The sequence below is a fragment of the Alligator sinensis genome, unplaced genomic scaffold (assembly GCF_000455745.1).
Source record: "Alligator sinensis unplaced genomic scaffold, ASM45574v1 scaffold282_2, whole genome shotgun sequence".
Taxonomy (NCBI): domain Eukaryota; kingdom Metazoa; phylum Chordata; order Crocodylia; family Alligatoridae; genus Alligator; species Alligator sinensis.
In genome coordinates, this window is record NW_005841879.1 from 2,784,928 (window position 1) to 2,802,341 (window position 17,414).

The 17,414-nt window shown below is 38.2% G+C and overlaps 1 protein-coding gene across 4 annotated transcripts in view; it reads left to right on the forward strand.

Annotated features, from left to right (window-relative positions):
* BPTF (bromodomain PHD finger transcription factor) overlaps positions 1-17,414 on the forward strand; it is a 75,922-nt gene that overhangs the window by 32,666 nt on the left and 25,842 nt on the right. Inside the window, exons 5-17 of one of the 4 annotated variants that reach the window (XM_025196277.1) lie at positions 372-557; positions 1,858-2,056; positions 3,825-3,859; positions 4,004-4,156; positions 4,298-4,473; positions 5,051-5,409; positions 5,645-5,776; positions 6,343-6,472; positions 7,688-7,823; positions 9,005-9,259; positions 9,627-12,054; positions 15,391-15,515; positions 16,489-16,617. In XM_025196277.1, coding sequence (XP_025052062.1) covers positions 372-557; positions 1,858-2,056; positions 3,825-3,859; positions 4,004-4,156; positions 4,298-4,473; positions 5,051-5,409; positions 5,645-5,776; positions 6,343-6,472; positions 7,688-7,823; positions 9,005-9,259; positions 9,627-12,054; positions 15,391-15,515; positions 16,489-16,617 — 4,443 coding nt within the window. Of the gene's footprint in view, positions 1-371; positions 558-1,857; positions 2,057-2,163; positions 2,791-3,824; positions 3,860-4,003; positions 4,157-4,297; positions 4,474-5,050; positions 5,410-5,644; positions 5,777-6,342; positions 6,473-7,687; positions 7,824-9,004; positions 9,260-9,626; positions 12,055-15,390; positions 15,516-16,488; positions 16,618-17,414 lie in introns of those variants that run through there. The other 3 variants (XM_025196279.1, XM_025196278.1, XM_025196276.1) reach the window with 3 other exon arrangements.

Below are 17,414 nucleotides of genomic sequence, written 5' to 3' on the forward strand. Positions count from 1 at the left end.
TGCTAATTTGCGGCTTAATTATTAGCTTTTCCTCACTGTACTTGTTCACTTTTCAGAGAATTAATAAATACTACATTTCTTTACTGCTGTTTTACAAAATAAGCCCGTTTTAGCTCTGAGATGTCTGCATTTAAGTTCTGGAGCCCATATCCACCAGTATCAGAAGACTGACTTCTAACGCTACTTTTAATTAGAATTAGTAGGTTTTGGCCTGTTTGCCTTCCTTCATCCCGAGAGACTGCTATCATTACAGCGGAGATGAACTAGCTATATTTTGACGCGACATGCTTTTTAGCATGAGTAAAGCCACATGATATTCTAAGCCAGTCTTTAGAATACTGTTACATTTTTTGTTGTGCATTTTACTATAGAGCCAACAGTCGTTGGGGATAAAAGTATCTCTGTGACTTCAAGCACTGATGGCAACACCACAAATCCTGCAGGAGAGACTAGTTCCTCTGAAGGGAAGAACACAATGGGGTGTCAGTCAGAAACCTCTGATAGCAACAATGTGGCAGAGAAGAAGGTGGCATCAGAGCTCCCCCAGGATCTCTCAGGTACAGAGGGCACAATAGCAATGCCTCTGTAATTTGGGGAATCTTAATATTCCTTAAATTCTGGTTTGTCAACTAAAACCATTTACAGTGTATGTTCACTCATGCTGTTTGCTTGCAGTGCCATCCTTTACTGCTACGTTGTCATCTAACATTTCAAGGTTAATTTCCTTGCAATTAGTGCAGGGTATAGAGCCCCTTCCTGTCATTAGCATTTGCTTCCACATCTTCCAACAATTGTTACGGCTGAGCTTCTTTGTGTTCCTGTTTTCTGCATATTCTCTTCTAACATTTTTTTTCTTCACATTGCAAACCATAATGGTGTTTAACATCCAACAAAACCGTATTTCAAGTTCTTGTTTGTTAATGGCTGTTAAATAACTAAACCTGTTGTGTACTGTATAAACTACTAACAAGTGAGAAATCGGTGCTTGCATTCATTCAAATGGGTTTATTAGATTGCCTGGAGAAAATTCTTGGGTGACCCCCAAAATCCATAAAATACAACTTGATAACTTTTATATAGGATAGCTCTCATAGCTTTATATTTTAAGCTTTGCTTTATTCAATGACTTTTAAAGCAATAGCATGTTTCAACTTTAATTTTAGAATGCACATTTGGTACATTGAATCCATACCTATATTTTAAAGTGTTAAATATGTTGTAGATTTGGTCATATAACCATATTAGCATCAAAGAAATGTATTTAAATTAGCTTATATTAAATGTAAAATTGCAGAAGTTGCATTTTTCACTTGTCAGTATTACAGATAGACTATCGTAGCTTTAATAAAAAGCAGACCCAGTATCCTGAACTTGAATGTTGTTCTCAAAACTTTGTAACTGGGAAATAATTGCATTGTGCTTCAAAAGCAAAATGTCTTTGATGCACAGTATAATGCTTTCAGGTTGGTTATTTAATTTATTGTGTGATTTTACTATATTCAGGTCTTCTGGCCTAAATTACCATATTCTCCTCCAGTTTTACTTGTTTATTTTAGCAGGTTGTTTCCTAGTTGTATTAGCAGTTTTACATGCATCCCCAGCAGGGGAAAATATGCGTATTCTTGGGACAAAATCATGAAATTTAAGGTTTTTAGACCAACCATTTACAAGTCACCTATTGAATGCATTTTAACTTGAAAAGGAAATAAAGAATATTACAGAAAGTGATGGGGAAAGTGCAAAGGTGTTTAGAATGACTCTGAAATATTTCTGCATTTACCTAGTTGTTTAAACAACTATTTTTTATACAGATGTGTCACTTTGGAATATGGGTTTCTCTTTATTCTACTTAAGCAGGTACCTCCAGCCTCCAGCTCTCCCCTCATACTTTACTAGCTGACAGACATGCTTCAGGGCTCTTCATTCAAGAGGGAAGGGCCTTGCTGAGCATATACAAGGCGGGCAATCATTCCCATGTACGAGGAACTGGGGCTGCCGTGCCAACCATATTCCTTCCGGTTGAATACCACTCTGGACCTTGGTTTCTCATTTGGGTGTACGTTGGGGGCCTCTTCTTTCTCTTCCCCAAACACCAGGTGGTCACAGCTGCCATTAACTCTGAATTTCTGCCATTAACTGTCAGAAAATACCCTTAACAATTGTTAAGGATAATGCATAGCGGGAGTCTCTCTCATGCTCGTACCAAAACGCCTTGGCTGTGTAGAATTTGTATGAATGCTCTAAAGCAAATTTTCTTTCAGTGTATATATGGATGGGCATTTTTATGTTGAAAATCTTTAGTTTATCCTGTCAGAATATATATTCATTGTCTTAGCATTTAATTCTAGATGATGAAGACCCGGCTGAGCAGTGGTAGCTAATTTAGATATGGTGAATTTAAAATGTGGATTGAGAGATTTACTTTTATGAGGAGCTGCCAGCTTAAAAAATAAAAACATATTTATTTGCATTACTAATAGTAGCTCTGTTTATTAAAATTGAAGTGAAAGTATCAGTTTTCTATTGATGTTTTTTTATTCCTCATTATGGATAACGCAAACAAACTAGTCATTTTTTTCATTTCCATGCACTAGCACAGCACTAATTTTTATTATTTGGTTATGTTATTCATGTTACTGTAATGGCTGGAAGCCCTAATCTTGAACTGGAAATCCGTTGTGCTAGTAAGCACTGTACAACATGTGTCCAGTTCTAGTTTCAGACCCTGCGATCTAAATAGAAGACAGAAGGTGACAGATGGATGTACATTGAAAGAATGAAACAATATTGGTCAGCATCATTAGCAGCTTAGCTGTATTTTTGTGTTTTAAGGATGGATTTGAAATTTAATGGGATAGTTTTGTGGTTTTTTAGAGTGGTCCTCCCAAACTTAAAGGGCAGCATGAGAGGTAGCCCCAAGGTGGTGTTTGAAAATCTGACATACGGGCAGTAGATGTTGGTATCATAAGGTCCATGTGATATGGGAGCTGACTTCAATTCTGGATGAAAAATGATAAAGAGAGGCTTTGAAAGTGAAAATAAACAGCTGCTGTGCAACTCGGTTGAAGAAGGAGAGCCAGTGGAGGGATGCATAGAGAGGGGTGAGGGTCCAAGTGATAAGCTAGGAATGCTCTGCTCTGTATGGCAGCATTCTGTATATGTGTGTGCAAGTAGAGCAAGATTGCATTTGTGACCATCAGAACAAGGATGTGGTGGTAAAAGGCCTCAACAGTAGTTTAGTTGTCTGGATAGATGGGAAGTACTGTGTTTTAGACATGTAAGAGAGATTCTCAAGAAGAATAGAGACATAGCTGGGAAGTGAGGATATAGAGGATTGAGATTAAGGGGATGGCTAGACATCCAGTTAAGAGATGTTGATGATACAGGCTGAGATTTTATTTGGGAAAGATGGATAGCTCTGGACTGCTATCCTGGTGATTTGTAGTTGAATTTGTTTGTGGATGAGACAATCAGGAACTAAGGTGAAGAGGAACAAGAAGGGAACCACCAAAGATACAGTCTATCGGACCTCTGCAGAAAGCTGGGAGGCTAAAAAGGGTCTTTTGAAGGAATAGGTAGAAAGGTAAAAGGGAACCAAGAAAGGAGAATATCACAGAAGCCAAGGGAGGGAAGGATTTCAAGAGTTTCTTTTGGGGCAGGACTAAATGCTTCAGTGGAGGGATGTTCAAGTGCACGTTTTAAAACACGCACGTGCGCTATATTTCTGCCCTTTCTTTTATTAAACTTCCTTTTAAGGCCACAGTTTACTTAAGTGTGTCTGTTTAATCTGTGGAAATTTTTAAAAAATGCTTTCTCCTTTAAAGGATGCGGTGCTTTGGATGGAAGACCAATTTTACAGGTATTTCTCTCCAGTCCAGCAAAGAGAAGTAGTTTCAGTAGCTCATCCAACTTTTTTGAGAATTATGTGTAAAAAAGAGGGGGAGAGAGAAGCTTGCCTGGATGTAGAAAAAAAAAATCTAAAAATCAAGTTTTTCTTTTTTAGAGGAAACTGGTGAGATGATTCCCAGTGCTAGTGCATCTACTGTGCCCCTGCAGTCAAACTTTGAAAACAGCAACAGCAGTGACCTGAACTCCATGCAGATGTCTGAAGATGCTGAAAATGGTGAAAGAGGATCACAGACCTCAGAGGAGACAGGTAAAATAATAACTTTGCTAGTCTTGTTGTGACTTTTATTCTTAAATTTCATAATTCTCTTATGTTAATCAGCAGACTTCCATATTCACAGTCTCATTTTTTGCTTCTTTGTTTAAAAACTTCTTTGTGTGGGTGGCGCAGCAGAGAAATCGAATGGTGAAAGAAGTGATTCTCCAGGGACAGGGAAAGGTACCCCTGGTTCAACGCGAATGGTCACCAGACTACGAAATCCGGATAGTAAACTGAGCCAGATGAAAAACCAGCAGGTCGCTGCTGCAGCACATGAAGCAAATAAGTTATTTAAAGAAGGCCGAGAGGTTTGTATTTGTGTTAAGGATTTCTAAAACAGGATTATGCTGTTTATGTGAATGTTCCTCTCTGAGCAAAATGGGGACTACTGGCATTGGCAGATGTAAGTGTACCTGAGAGATTCAGGGGTGCTGGTATTATCACATCAAAGGTTGCCTTCCCCATCTCACTTTCTATATCTTCCTCTTTCACTTTGCTGGTAACTTCTGAATTATTGATGGGTACAACAATAAAAGAATAGAGGAGAGCCCCTTCCTTTCATTTAGGAGCTCAGGACAGTGGTGGAATGGGTTGTTGTACGTGTCTAGACTGCCTACATGCATTTTTGTCCCAGGTTTTGATCAAGTGTGTTAAAATTTCCTTGCTACAGTTCTTAATTTATTACTGAAGGTTGTATTTATCACATGGGTGGATAGGCTAATTTTTAATCTAATACTCCCAAAGGCAATCTGTAATCATATTTGTGGTTCACTGGAGATAAATAATGTACCAAGACATCTTAAGGAGTTGTTCATTATAAATAGGAATGAAATAAAATTATTTAAATAGGTGAATTTAATTAAAAAAAAATGTTTACTTAATTAGGTTCTGGTGGTCAGCACCCAAGGAGAAGTCTCTCGGCTGAATGCCAAGAAAGAAGTTGTTGTGATGAAAGGAAACCTCAACAATTATTTCAAGTTGGGGCAAGAGGGGAAGTACCGTGTGTATCACAATCAGTATGCCACCAATTCGTTCGCATTGAACAAACACCAGCATAGAGAAGACCATGACAAGAGACGGCACCTCTCACATAAGTTTTGTCTAACTCCTGCCGGAGAGTTCAAATGGAATGGCTCTGTACATGGGTCCAAGGTTCTTACCATATCCACTTTGAGGCTAACTATCATTCAGCTCGAGAACAACATCCCTGCATCATTCCTTCATCCCAACTGGGCTTCCCACAGGTAAAGAAATATTAAATATTTCAGCTTGCTTAGTTTTATGTAAGAACATTACTTTGTCATATCTCTTGCATAAACAAAGAAGAAATTTGCTTGCATGTATTATGAATGAATGACTAAAACTACTAGTCTTTTTATAAAGACATCAGCATGTAGCTTGCTTAGTCTAATTTAAGAACCTGTTGACATACTGCGCACAAGCATTAACCCAGTATATTTTGTATTCTTTCAAATGTAGGTCTAACTGGATTAAGGCTGTCCAAATGTGTAGCAAACCTAGAGAATTTGCACTGGCTCTGGCAATACTGGAGTGTGCAATTAAGCCAGTTGTCATGCTGCCAATCTGGCGGGAGTCCTTGGGGCACACTAGGTAAGAGAATCCTTATGAATTCAGCGTCCGTACTCTGTTCTGCATCCACTAGATTTCCTAAAACGATGAGAATCATGACTGCTTATACACATGCCCCTTAAAAATGAAAAGTTCTCTTCTAACACCTGACACTGAAATTCTCAATGGACATTTATGCCTAGTTGAATTATTTTGTTTCAGGAAAGGCCTTTTCTTCAGCCAGGTTGCCTAAGCCCCAGCCTCAAAGTGACATGAATGGGAAGTCCAAGAAAGCAACAGTGAAGAGAGATGCTTCTCATCTTGTCATAGGAGTGGGAATAACGTTCCTAATACTGAATACTATTTCAATCAATTGCATTTGCAGTAGTTTAAATACTCACCAAAATGATGTTGTGATAATGAAATATAGATGGTTAGCTCATTCCTTAACCCAATTTTTTATTGCTAGTTTTTCCCCTCAATTGAAATATTAACGTTTATTCAAAGGGGCAGTGCATGCTATTGTTAGTTATTTAATTTGCTCTCAAACTGTTACATAATATGGAAGTATACTACCTATTTAATATTTCCCAAATTTCATGTATTAGATTACACAGAATGACAGCACTTGAGAGAGAGGAAAAGGAAAAGGTGAAAAAAAAGGAGAGAAAACAGGAGGAGGAAGAAACAATGCAGCAAGCTACTTGGGTGAAATATACCTTCCCTATCAAACATCAGGTACATTTCTGTTTAGCAGTTTATCTCGAGGAGTAATGAAAAGCTTTATTTCTGCTTGTTTGTCCTTTTTACAATTGAATTTCAGACATAAGATGTTAATAACCAAATGTCTCCCTTTGTGGCATGTGCCTTGCTCCCTTTAATCTCATTGAGAGCCTGTCCAGATACTTAGACAGAATTTGGCCTTCAATTTTTGGCATTATTTCTGGACCTCAACTTGAGGTGGAGCAAGTTGACACTTTCATTTATGATACACAATGCAACCCTTTTAATATCTAGGTGAATACAATGTTATTCTTTGAAAAGAGAAATCTTCTTGAGTTTTAGTGAAAAGAAATGTGAAATGAAAAAGATTACAATAGTAATCTATTTATGTTCTCTCTTAATTGCAATTTATCATGGAATTGGGTTGCTTGCTTCTGCTTATCAGTCTTTCAGGTGAAGGCAGTACTTGTTTTTTATGTTGGACAGACTGACTACTATAGATAGCAACAGACATATTTATGGACTAACAGACATAAAGACTCAGTTTTTTCAAAATAAGAAAACCGAGTCTGCATAATTGTTTCTTTTAGGTAACACACCTTAAAGGGTACCCTATATGAGTTAAAAGCTACCATTATATAGCTGTTTCCTTCTGCTTTTAAGAAGTGTCCATCTAGCAGTGTTGGTACATAAACAATTTTTGTAAATACTTCAGTTATAAAACTGTTGTCCGGAAATTAAAATCAGTTGAGATTTCTTTTTTCAATTTTGAAAACACAAAAAAACTTCTCCTAACTCAGTCTCTTGTCTTCTCGTCAAAGAAAACCTGAGAGAACCGCTAAGCTTTACAGTATCACCTAAAAAAGACAGTAAATTTGGACCTTTATCAATTACATTTGATGAAAAAAACCTAACCTGAAACTGCCAGGTGGCTAAATCAAGGTGCAGTAATCTGGAGTTCCTTGAATATTCAAGAACATAAGGAAGGGAGCGGGAGGGTCTCATAAATTACATTAACCAACACATTTAAATCATTGATGTGTGTGTTTAAATCTTATTTCAAGACATTTTGCTTTTCTTCCTGACATCACATATACATGAAAAAGCTGTGTAAGTGCAAAGTAGCCTGTGATCTGGCAGTGCTTCCTCCTCTTTAAGCCCAGTTCCTTTACAGGTTTTGGTAAACTACTTACTTTTAAAAAGGATTAATGTTTGTAACATGTTTAACAGGTTTGGAAACAAAAAGGAGAAGAATATAGAGTAACAGGCTATGGTGGTTGGAGCTGGATTAGTAAAACACACGTCCATAGATTTGTGCCTAAATTACCCGGAAATACTAATGTCAATTACAGAAAATTACTACCAAGTAAGTGTGAATTTTCTTTGTTTTGAATTAATAGTGTACTATCTGAATTAACTGCCTATTCAGGTAACTTTATCAAAATTGTCCTAGCTATGTAGGCTTTATTCTAAATAAACTCCCAGGTAAGGTACATTTTTAGGATTTGATTTTACTCTTTCTTTAAATAACCTATTTTCAGTGTCCTGGAATTTAAATTGGCTCAGTTTATCAGATAAGGACAGTTTGTAGAATATACATGACTATGGAAAGCACAGCTTAAACTATAGCTTGCAGTCATTAGGGGAAACCATTCTCTGCAGGAGACTTGAGAAAAATGCTCTCATGCAGTTAGTTGCCCCCAAATTTAAGTTTTACTTGGTTCTGTTGATTAGTCGTCTGAAGTTTTATTTAGAATAACAGTTTTCTTGGGAATCTTGAGATTCCTCCTATATCTTAGGAAATTGTGGATGAATTTACAGAGACTAAATTATCTTTGGGAGTTTGTAGGGTGGACTTGCTGAACCCACAAAAAAATACAGGTTCTCTGCTGTGCTTAACTGTAGACAGACAATGAACGCTGCCTTTTTGAGTTTTACATACCTAATTGCTGTGGTAGTTTACTGTTGTCTCAGCAATTTGAATGATAGCCACTGTGATATCAAGCACAGAGTATCAGTCAATTGGATAATATCCATCTGGGAATTAAAACATGTAGACCCAAAGTTACAGGAAGTAACTAATGAATTTTTGGAGCCCAATCCAAATAACCTTTAGGAAGCCTGGTTTACAGAAGGTAGGTGCTTAGTGCTTTTGAGAATTGGTTTTTTTATAAAGGGTTCTGAATCAGTTCCCTAAAGTTGCTAGTTATTCTTTAAAATGCGTATCTGAGAGCCTGTCTCTGCTCCCATAGGGCAACTTCCCTGCTTCTTTCCCTCCTACTTCCTTCAGCGGGAGCAAGAGTTGACTTCACAGCACATGTGTTTTTATGTACTGTTTTAATTTCTTACTGAATGTATTGTTCAATTGATGGATTCTGTTTTAGCATTTTAACCATAACACTATGGTTAATTTGGTAGAAAGGAGAGCATAAAGGTAAAATACTCCATGCTTGTAAAATCCAAGAAGAAAATTATAACATCGCAACAAAATATACATGACTCTGAGCAAGCAGAAATATTTAAAACTTTCTCATTAATTTGTTATAGCGAAGAATGATGATGTCACCACTGAAAATCGGTGTGAACTGGATAAAAGAAAAAGTACAACAAAAGTAAAAATAGAGACTGATTCTTTGAAAGGCAGAATAAAAGATTCTCAGAATCGACAAGCAAAGGACCAAACAGAAATAAAAACTTCTGACATTTTTGGGAAAGTCCAACCAAAGGAAGAAAATAAACTGAATGAAGAAAAAGTGAAACTTGATATCAATTCTGAAAACTTAGATCATGCGAAAGACAAAGGTAATATAAATATAGACACTTTTCACATCTGAAAATAGTTCAGCCTTTATATGTGCCACATAAGCTATCCATATATAAAATACAATGTAAAAACGCAAGAAATCTTCCGACTATTCTTTCTAACTTTGAGTTTGGCTGTGGCAAAGATGTTTGTAAATTATGTGGTAATCATTTAATAATAGGCAGTCACTTGTGTAGTTTTAATTACTGTCTTTTGTACAACCTGGGTTTTTGCAACAGTGAGACTTGTGAAATCTTGATGTTTCTGATTATGCCTTAACACTTAATGTAAAAATGTATGTAGTTGTTGTGATATTGTTTCATTACCAGTTGGTTTTACTGATTCAGATATATTTATTGTTCACAGTGGAAAAAGACATTGAGTGTGAAAAGGATAAAATCATCAAAGAAGAACCCATGGAAGTGGATGACATAAAACTTGAATCGCCTACAAAAAATGAGGATGGTCATTCTAAAGTAGATATAATCAATGTCAGCCAGGGCTTTCATTTAAGGACTTGCTACAAAAGGAAAGTAAAATCATCAAAATTAGATGGACTGCTTGAAAGAAGAGTAAAACAGTTTACACTGGAAGAAAAACAGCGTCTAGAAAGAATAAAGCTGGAGGCTAGTGCTAAATCTATAGGCAATGTATCTTTAAGTCCACAAAAAAACATAAATGAGCCACAAACAAGTAAATTAAAAGAAGGAAGTCAGATTGACATCTCTCTCCAAGATAGAGCTCATGTTTCAGGTAAGAGCCAAACTGAAGATTCATTTCAGGACTGCTTGCCAACCAGTAGTCTCTCTTGTACCAATGAGCCAGATCAGCCGTCTTTACCTTGCTTGAATAGACTCTCAAAAATAGAAAATGTAGCCTCTGATCACTGCTCTGAGACTCAGAGTTCAGTACAGAGTGACACTAAAGAAAGTCGTCCTGAACCTATGGCTGCTGATAAAAGTCAACAACAAGAAATTCTTAAAGAGAGAATGACTGAGAATCCCCCCATGGATGACTTAAAACAAACAGATACTGAAGAAAAGAACAATTGCGGTATCTCAGAAAACAATGAAAAAACCTCAGAACAAAAACTACCTAATACAAGTGTGTCTCAGACTGTATGTGAAAACTCGTTACTGGCCACTGAAAGTGGCTGTGAAGGAGATGATGCTTTGCCCATCGCTGAAAAAGTACAGCCAGAAGAAAATTCTGAAAAACAAGTCTGTGATCCAGAAAACAACTGCGCCTTGAAAAGCTGTTCTGAATCGGCGTCCCTTCACAAAGATGAGGGAAAAAATATTACTCCGAAAAACACTGAAAGTAAGTCTGAAAACAGGGTCCTGTTTAATCGGAAGCAAGTCAGTAAAAGTTTTGAACCATTAAAAACTGTGCTAACTTCAGAAGAAACACTTGAAAGTCAGACTCCGGAGCATATGGATGGAACAAATGTTAGTGATGACTTGGTGAACTCTAAACTTACTGAAGCCAATGGTGAAAAGCAATGTCAGGAACAGAAACTAGAGGCAAGTACCATAAACAAATGTCTTGATCAGATGAATCTAAAAGGTATTACTGATAAAAAGAATAATAGGAGTGGAGAAACAGAGACTCTAGTAGAAAAAGATAAATCAGCAGCATTTCAGATTAATGGAAAAGACAATGAGATTAAAGTATTGTCAAATGATGAATGTTTAATGAAAGATTCCTGTGATACTAAGGCAGGAAGTGATATTGAACCAAAAGTCAATAATATTAGTAAATCCATTCCTGAACACGAAATAAAACCACTGACTCTTAAAGATTCCTCTGTGAAGCCTTTCATGAATGGTGATATCACCGTGCAAGACACAAATGAAAAAAACAGCTTGGACACTAGATCATGTTCACAGAGTTCAATGGAGGTAGGTGACGAATCTCCAGGGAATCTTCTGCTTCCAGATAAAGTGTCCAAATGTGTGCAAAATACTGGCGAAAAGCAGCATTCTCCTGAAAGAGTGGGCTTTGACGGTGCTTCCATGCCAGCACAGCTTTTCTGTAAAGAAAACAACGTGGGCAATGAGGCAGAATGCATGGAAACCGAAACTCCTGAGGACAAAAATATTGCTCCCTCACCTGTAACTTCTTGCGAAGAATCTAGCTTGAGTAGCGACTTCACCGATCAGAATGGCCTGCAGCAGACGTATAACAAAGTTGACAGCATCAATGGCGACAATAAAATAAAAACTGTTATTACAGAGGTAACCACCACCACAACATCAACTGTTTCCACGGAATCCAAAACTGTGTTGAAAGTAGCAGAGCTGTCACCTTTCAAAGATGATAAGCAAACTGTGGTGTCATCCACAGAAAATTGTGCCATTTCCACTGTAACAACCACAACCACTGTCACTAAGCTAACCTCGCCAACCCCTGACAGCAACATTGATGTCATCTCCGTTCAGGAGCGTAGTAAAACGGTGGTTACAACAACTGTCACTGATTCTTTGACTACGCCAGAAGGCACACTAGTGACTTCCATGACTGTTAGCAAGGAATATTCCACAAGAGACAAAGTGAAGTTGATGAAATTTTCAAAACCCAAAAAGGCTCGTTCTGGAACTGCCTTACCATCTTACAGAAAATTTGTTACCAAAAGCAGTAAAAAGAGCATATTTGTTTTACCCAACGATGACTTAAAAAAGTTGGCCAGGAAAGGAGGTATCAGGGAGGTTCCCTATTTCAACTACAATGCAAAACCTGCTGTGGATATCTGGCCGTATCCATCCCCAAGACCAACTTTTGGTATCACTTGGAGGTACGTATCTGTAGCTTTTTAAAGAAACTTGAGGTGGGCTGAAGTTGCTCACACAAAGCATTTTTTGTTTTGTATTGTGTTTTTACTGGCTTTTATATTGAAACAGGGTGTTTTTTCCACTGAAACAACAAAAGGCGCATGGAGCTCTGCGTAGCTATGGCTTCCTACTCTAAGCGTCCTCTGCTGCCTGGTGTTCTGGCAGTAGACATCAGCCACCTGGCAGCAGACATCCACCATCACTGGCAGGCCACCAGAGCATGTGCCTAGCAGCATGTCTCTTGTAGCTTTATCCACGTCCACTACAGCCTATATTGCCAGAGTACAAAGTGAACTCTATGAGGGCACCAGTTGCTGAATGGGCTGAGGTTGACTAGCTGTTGTGTCCCCACGCTCCTTCCACTACCTGCTGGGTGGTGGCAGGAGCCTGACTCTGCTCCGAGATGGAGTAACAGTCAGCAGTGGAGGATTGTGCTGCTGCAAAACAGCTTTGAGTGTGCCTGCGCTCCAAAGTTTGGCCAGCAAAACGGCTTAGCAGGTAGAGTAGAGACGATTTATTTCTCAGTAGGGTAAATAAGCCTTCCCACAGCTTTGTGCTGTCACGGCTAAACTGTGCCCAGCAACCAAATTAGTTTGCTATCTTTTCTCAGCAAAATGTGCAGTATAGACATACCCTTAGTTATTTTTTCTTTCTGTGTGCATAAATGCTGCACCTCCAGTTTGGATAGATCCAAACAAGATTTTAAGAAGTGTTGCAGCCTAGCCAGGTTTACTGTAACACAATCATTGTTTGGGCATGTCTGCAGAAAGTAGGAGGTGGGGCAGGGGAAGTAGAAGTAGATTTAATTGCAACTGATTCTGTTTAAAGACAAGTGGAAGTGGAGCCTTGGCTTTATCAATACTCAGTGAACATCTGGAATAATTTAACAGTTTGAACAAAATAGTTTTGACTGAAGCCCTGCCTACTTTGCTTAAACATGGTCGTGGCTCACCTGCATTTGTATAAATTTTCTTTTGGGTCTGTATGCTTCTGTTTTGTGGAGAAAGATTGATATGAACATAATAAGGTTCCTTGTTTAGGTGGTGGCCTTGTCTGTACTAGATGTGATGCTTAATACAATAGCAGCTAAACTATGCTGGCAATGCCATCAGTTGAAAGTGCAACAGTGGGAAATGGTAAGGAAAAAGTTCAGCATACCTAGTTTCTGTGAAGGTTAAAATGTATGTTTATGGCTTGTAGAAATGTAAGAGGTAATCTAATGCAGTATAGCTATGACCATACTTAAGCAAGTGTTTTTCATTGGGGTGAATTAGCTTGGGTATCTTTTCCCCCCTCGAACTTTCTAATCTTCCTGAAATTTGAGTGTGCTATTTTTTTATTTTTTTTTGTAGTACAAGAAAATAAAATCCTTTGTATAGTTGGATCTAAATGAGTCCAAATGGTATATTGTGAATCTTGCTGCTTAAACATAATTTTTCATATTTTTTCCAGATGACCACACTAGACTTAAGGCTGGGGTGCCCAACCTTTTTTCACTTGGGGCTGGAAGGATGGTACTCTTGAGAGTCCGTGGGCCAGATCCAGCCCTGATCTGGCTGTGTGGCGGGGTGGGGAGTGAGACATGTGTGACCTGGCCCTGATCCAGCAATGTGGCAGGGAAGACGGCATGGCCTGACCCCAATCTGCCTGCATAGCGGTCGAAGGGAACCTGGCCTAGCCCTGATGGGCCTGGAAATTTGGCAGCGGGCAGGAGACGGCAGCATTTCTTGGCACCGCTCCCCCATCATTAAATATCCTGACCTGTGGGGAGCCCCTTAGACCAGGTGCCATGGCTCCATGAGCTGCATTTGGCCCATGGGCCAGAGGTTGAGCACCCCTGTCTTAAAGGGATGGTCATTCTCCCACTCAAATAGGCAAAAAACATTTCCATTGCAGGTTCAGTCCTTTAGTCAGAAAATCCTAGTTACTTCTCAACATGAAAACCATCTACTGTTGTAAAACCTTTAAGTATTAAGAACAGGCTTTGACATTTTATTGGAATCAAAATTATTTTGCATATGTTATACATCATTATTGTTCCTCTAGAGAGGTGAATTACAAAGTCCATTTCTGTGCCTGGAAGGGATTTACATGCTCCTGCAGAAAAACTGTTGCAGTTCATGGACCTGCAGAAATGCAGCTAACTTCTCAGCTACCTTTATGAGAGGTTTCTAATGCATGTTCCTCAGTAACCTTCAGGTAAACTCCTTCCAGCTGTAGAAGTTACTGTTAATAGCCATTTTTGAATAAATCTAAATCTGGATCCTTCCCAAGCTGTCAGGTGTTGCTTAGGATTTGCCACACTTGTCCATCCTGTGCTGCTCTTTACCTCTCCTCTCCATTTAAGTCCTGTAAGTTTTCATTCTTAGACATGTTTCAAAGCATGGCACTTTTAGTCGGTCCCTTTCCCACTCTGCTTCAGCTTCCCAGTCATTTTGACAAAATCCTGTCCGCATCAGTAATGTTTGATCAGTCCCAGTCTTTTCTGAAGCTGATCATCCTAAGACAAGGTATGTCTGTGCACATATACCCTTTACCAACTTGAGAAGGGAGGCTGCACGTGGTTTTTCTCTTTTTTTTTTTTTTTTTTGTCGCATACAGGAATTAACTTGCAGAAACTTTTTATAAGCAGTAGGTCTTCTGCAGTGCCATTAACAGGTGACAGTGCTTCGCTGCACCCGCTTTCAAAACAGGTCATATGCATTCTTCTTCAACTTACTTTAATCTTGGTTCAAGTAATGTTAAGTGTTTAGTGTTTCTCCATTTGGAGCGTTTAAATGCAAGTCTACTACAGAAATCCTAGAGATGGTCCTATTTTGTTTACTGATGAAAAAGTGGAAAGCTTTATTTTGAGTTTTCCTAATCGTGACCTGGTAGGATATCTAATACAAACACTTCCTATTTGGTTACACTTCAGAACGTTAAAACTTGCATTTCTTCCACATGCCTTTTGCCAGGTGATGGGAATGTGAGAATTCAAGATGTGAACAATGCCACAAAAGTTAAGGGTGCTTGATACAGAAGTTTGTCTCATTGTGTGGTAAAGTATGTGTGGGCTTTCCAGATACATAGCCTCGATTTACCTGTTGAATTCAGTAAACAGCTTCCTGAAGGTCAAAAGTAGTATGCAGACAAAACAGTTTTGCAGGCACTGAATGAATTACAAATGCCCATTTGTGAAGGTAAAATGGAGAAAACTGCAGACTAGTTTGGGTAAAAATTCAAGTTTTGCATTCTCATTTTACAACATAACTAATATCCTGTGATTTGTTGTTTTCTTTCTTTGTGGCTTGTTCTAGATACCGACTTCAAACTGTAAAATCTTTGGCTGGAGTGAGCCTTATGTTGAGGTTACTGTGGGCCAGCTTACGGTGGGATGATATGGCTGCCAAAGCTCCACCTGGCGGAGGAACTACACGTACAGGTAGACTTGCGTTCAGTTTTTGGCTTGCTTAGTTACAGTTCACCTTGCTGGACTCAGAATGCCAGTGGTATCTTCAATTATCTTTAATGTGCTGAAAATTAAACCAAATAGCAACCGGGGTACACCAGTTGTTGTTTGACCAACTTGGCTTGAACTGATTTACCAAACAATCTTATTTCCTGTTTAGGTTATTGTGAAAATCTAACCGAGACTTGCTTCTAAATTCATAGTTTATAATTACCATCTTTGCTCCAGAAAAAAGTCTCCTCTGCCCTGGGCAAAATCCTGGCTGCATGGGAAGTCAGCAGTACCTTGATTTTTGCCCCTCTTTTTGATGATAGTATTGCATTACAGGGGTGGAGCCAAGTCGTCTTCTACATTCAAGATTGGTCCGTGTTGGAATCATCATTGATCTGTTTTGATAATGGCACCTCCAGTCTTTGGCTGACTCGAATCTGGTTTTTGGTTAGCGAGAGTCGATCGCAACACCGAGAGGCTAACGTTAGCTGCTTAGTCCTTATTTGCTTAGTCTAAAGGAATTGCGATGATCCTTGATTTGTTTTTTGTGCCTCTCATTTTCAAATCACTGCATTTTTTTTTTTTTTTTTTTTTTTTTGTCCTTGCCTGAATTCTGTGCATACAAGTCAGGAGTTGTGTGCTCATATGCCTTGATATCATTTCAAGGAAAAATCATAGAATCATAGGAAGCAAGGGTTGGAAGGGACCTCAGGTCAGCTAGTTCAGCCCCCTGCTCAAAGCAAAATCATCCCAGCCAAAATCCAGATGCAAAAACCAACGCTTGTGTGTACAGACACTTAAAACAGCAGTGTCACAAGTAATTGTTTTAGGGTTGCCTGCAATTCATGGCAGATAAAATTTATTTTTTCTACTACTTCCTTTAAGTTTCTGTTTCTGATAGATTCTGTTTGTCATTTTTATTATTAATAATGATTTTGGCACTAAATTATTGTAGAAACATCTGAAACCGAAATTACAACTACAGAAATAATTAAGCGGAGAGATGTTGGCCCATATGGAATTCGTTCAGAGTACTGTATCAGAAAAATAATTTGCCCTATTGGTGTACCAGAAGCTCCAAAAGGTATGTTTGTAAATCTTTGCTTACTATATTTTTTTCAGAAACAGCCACAGTCTGTTGTCTTAATCCAGGCCATCAAAAGGAAGGCTAGGATTCCACAGCTTGATATGAAGTGTTCACTCTATGTCTGATTGTGCTGAAACAAATTAATCTAGATTTTTGTTAAATTTGCTATTGAAAGGTAAAAGATCTTTGATTTTTCAAAAACGTAATTACCAAATGAATGGTGTCGTGTATAAGTAAGTCTTCATTATAAGCAGGACATACTAACTTTATTAAAAAGCATAACAACTTTGAACTCCACTCCATATCTAATCCACCATATGATATAAGGTATTTAACTTTGAATCAAGGATGGAAAAAACAACATGCAAGCGTACTTCTATCTATACATCTATATTCCTTGAATTTTTCAATAGCTGTATGTTTTCATTCAACACAAAACAAACATGCCCATTCAGATCTTTATCACTGTAGACATAAGCATAGTTTTATCTTGATTCTGTAAAATGTAATAGTATTGCAGAGTCCTCTTTTCTGTTAGTTTAAAATAGCTCCTAGACTTTCCTTGCTTATTATAGATGCCCTCTCTTTAGTGATATTTCAGAGAACTTCGCTAAATAGTTAAGGATAGGTTTTTCAAAAGTTTTCAGTTGCCTGGAATCAGTGGAAGTTCTGCTGCTTAGAATCTCTTACCCTAATTAGCTTCTGTTTTTAAGAACCTGCAACTTTTTTTAAAAAGGCAATACATCCTAATTTTTCATTTGCACTTTATTTCATGGTTGAGCTTAACATGTGGG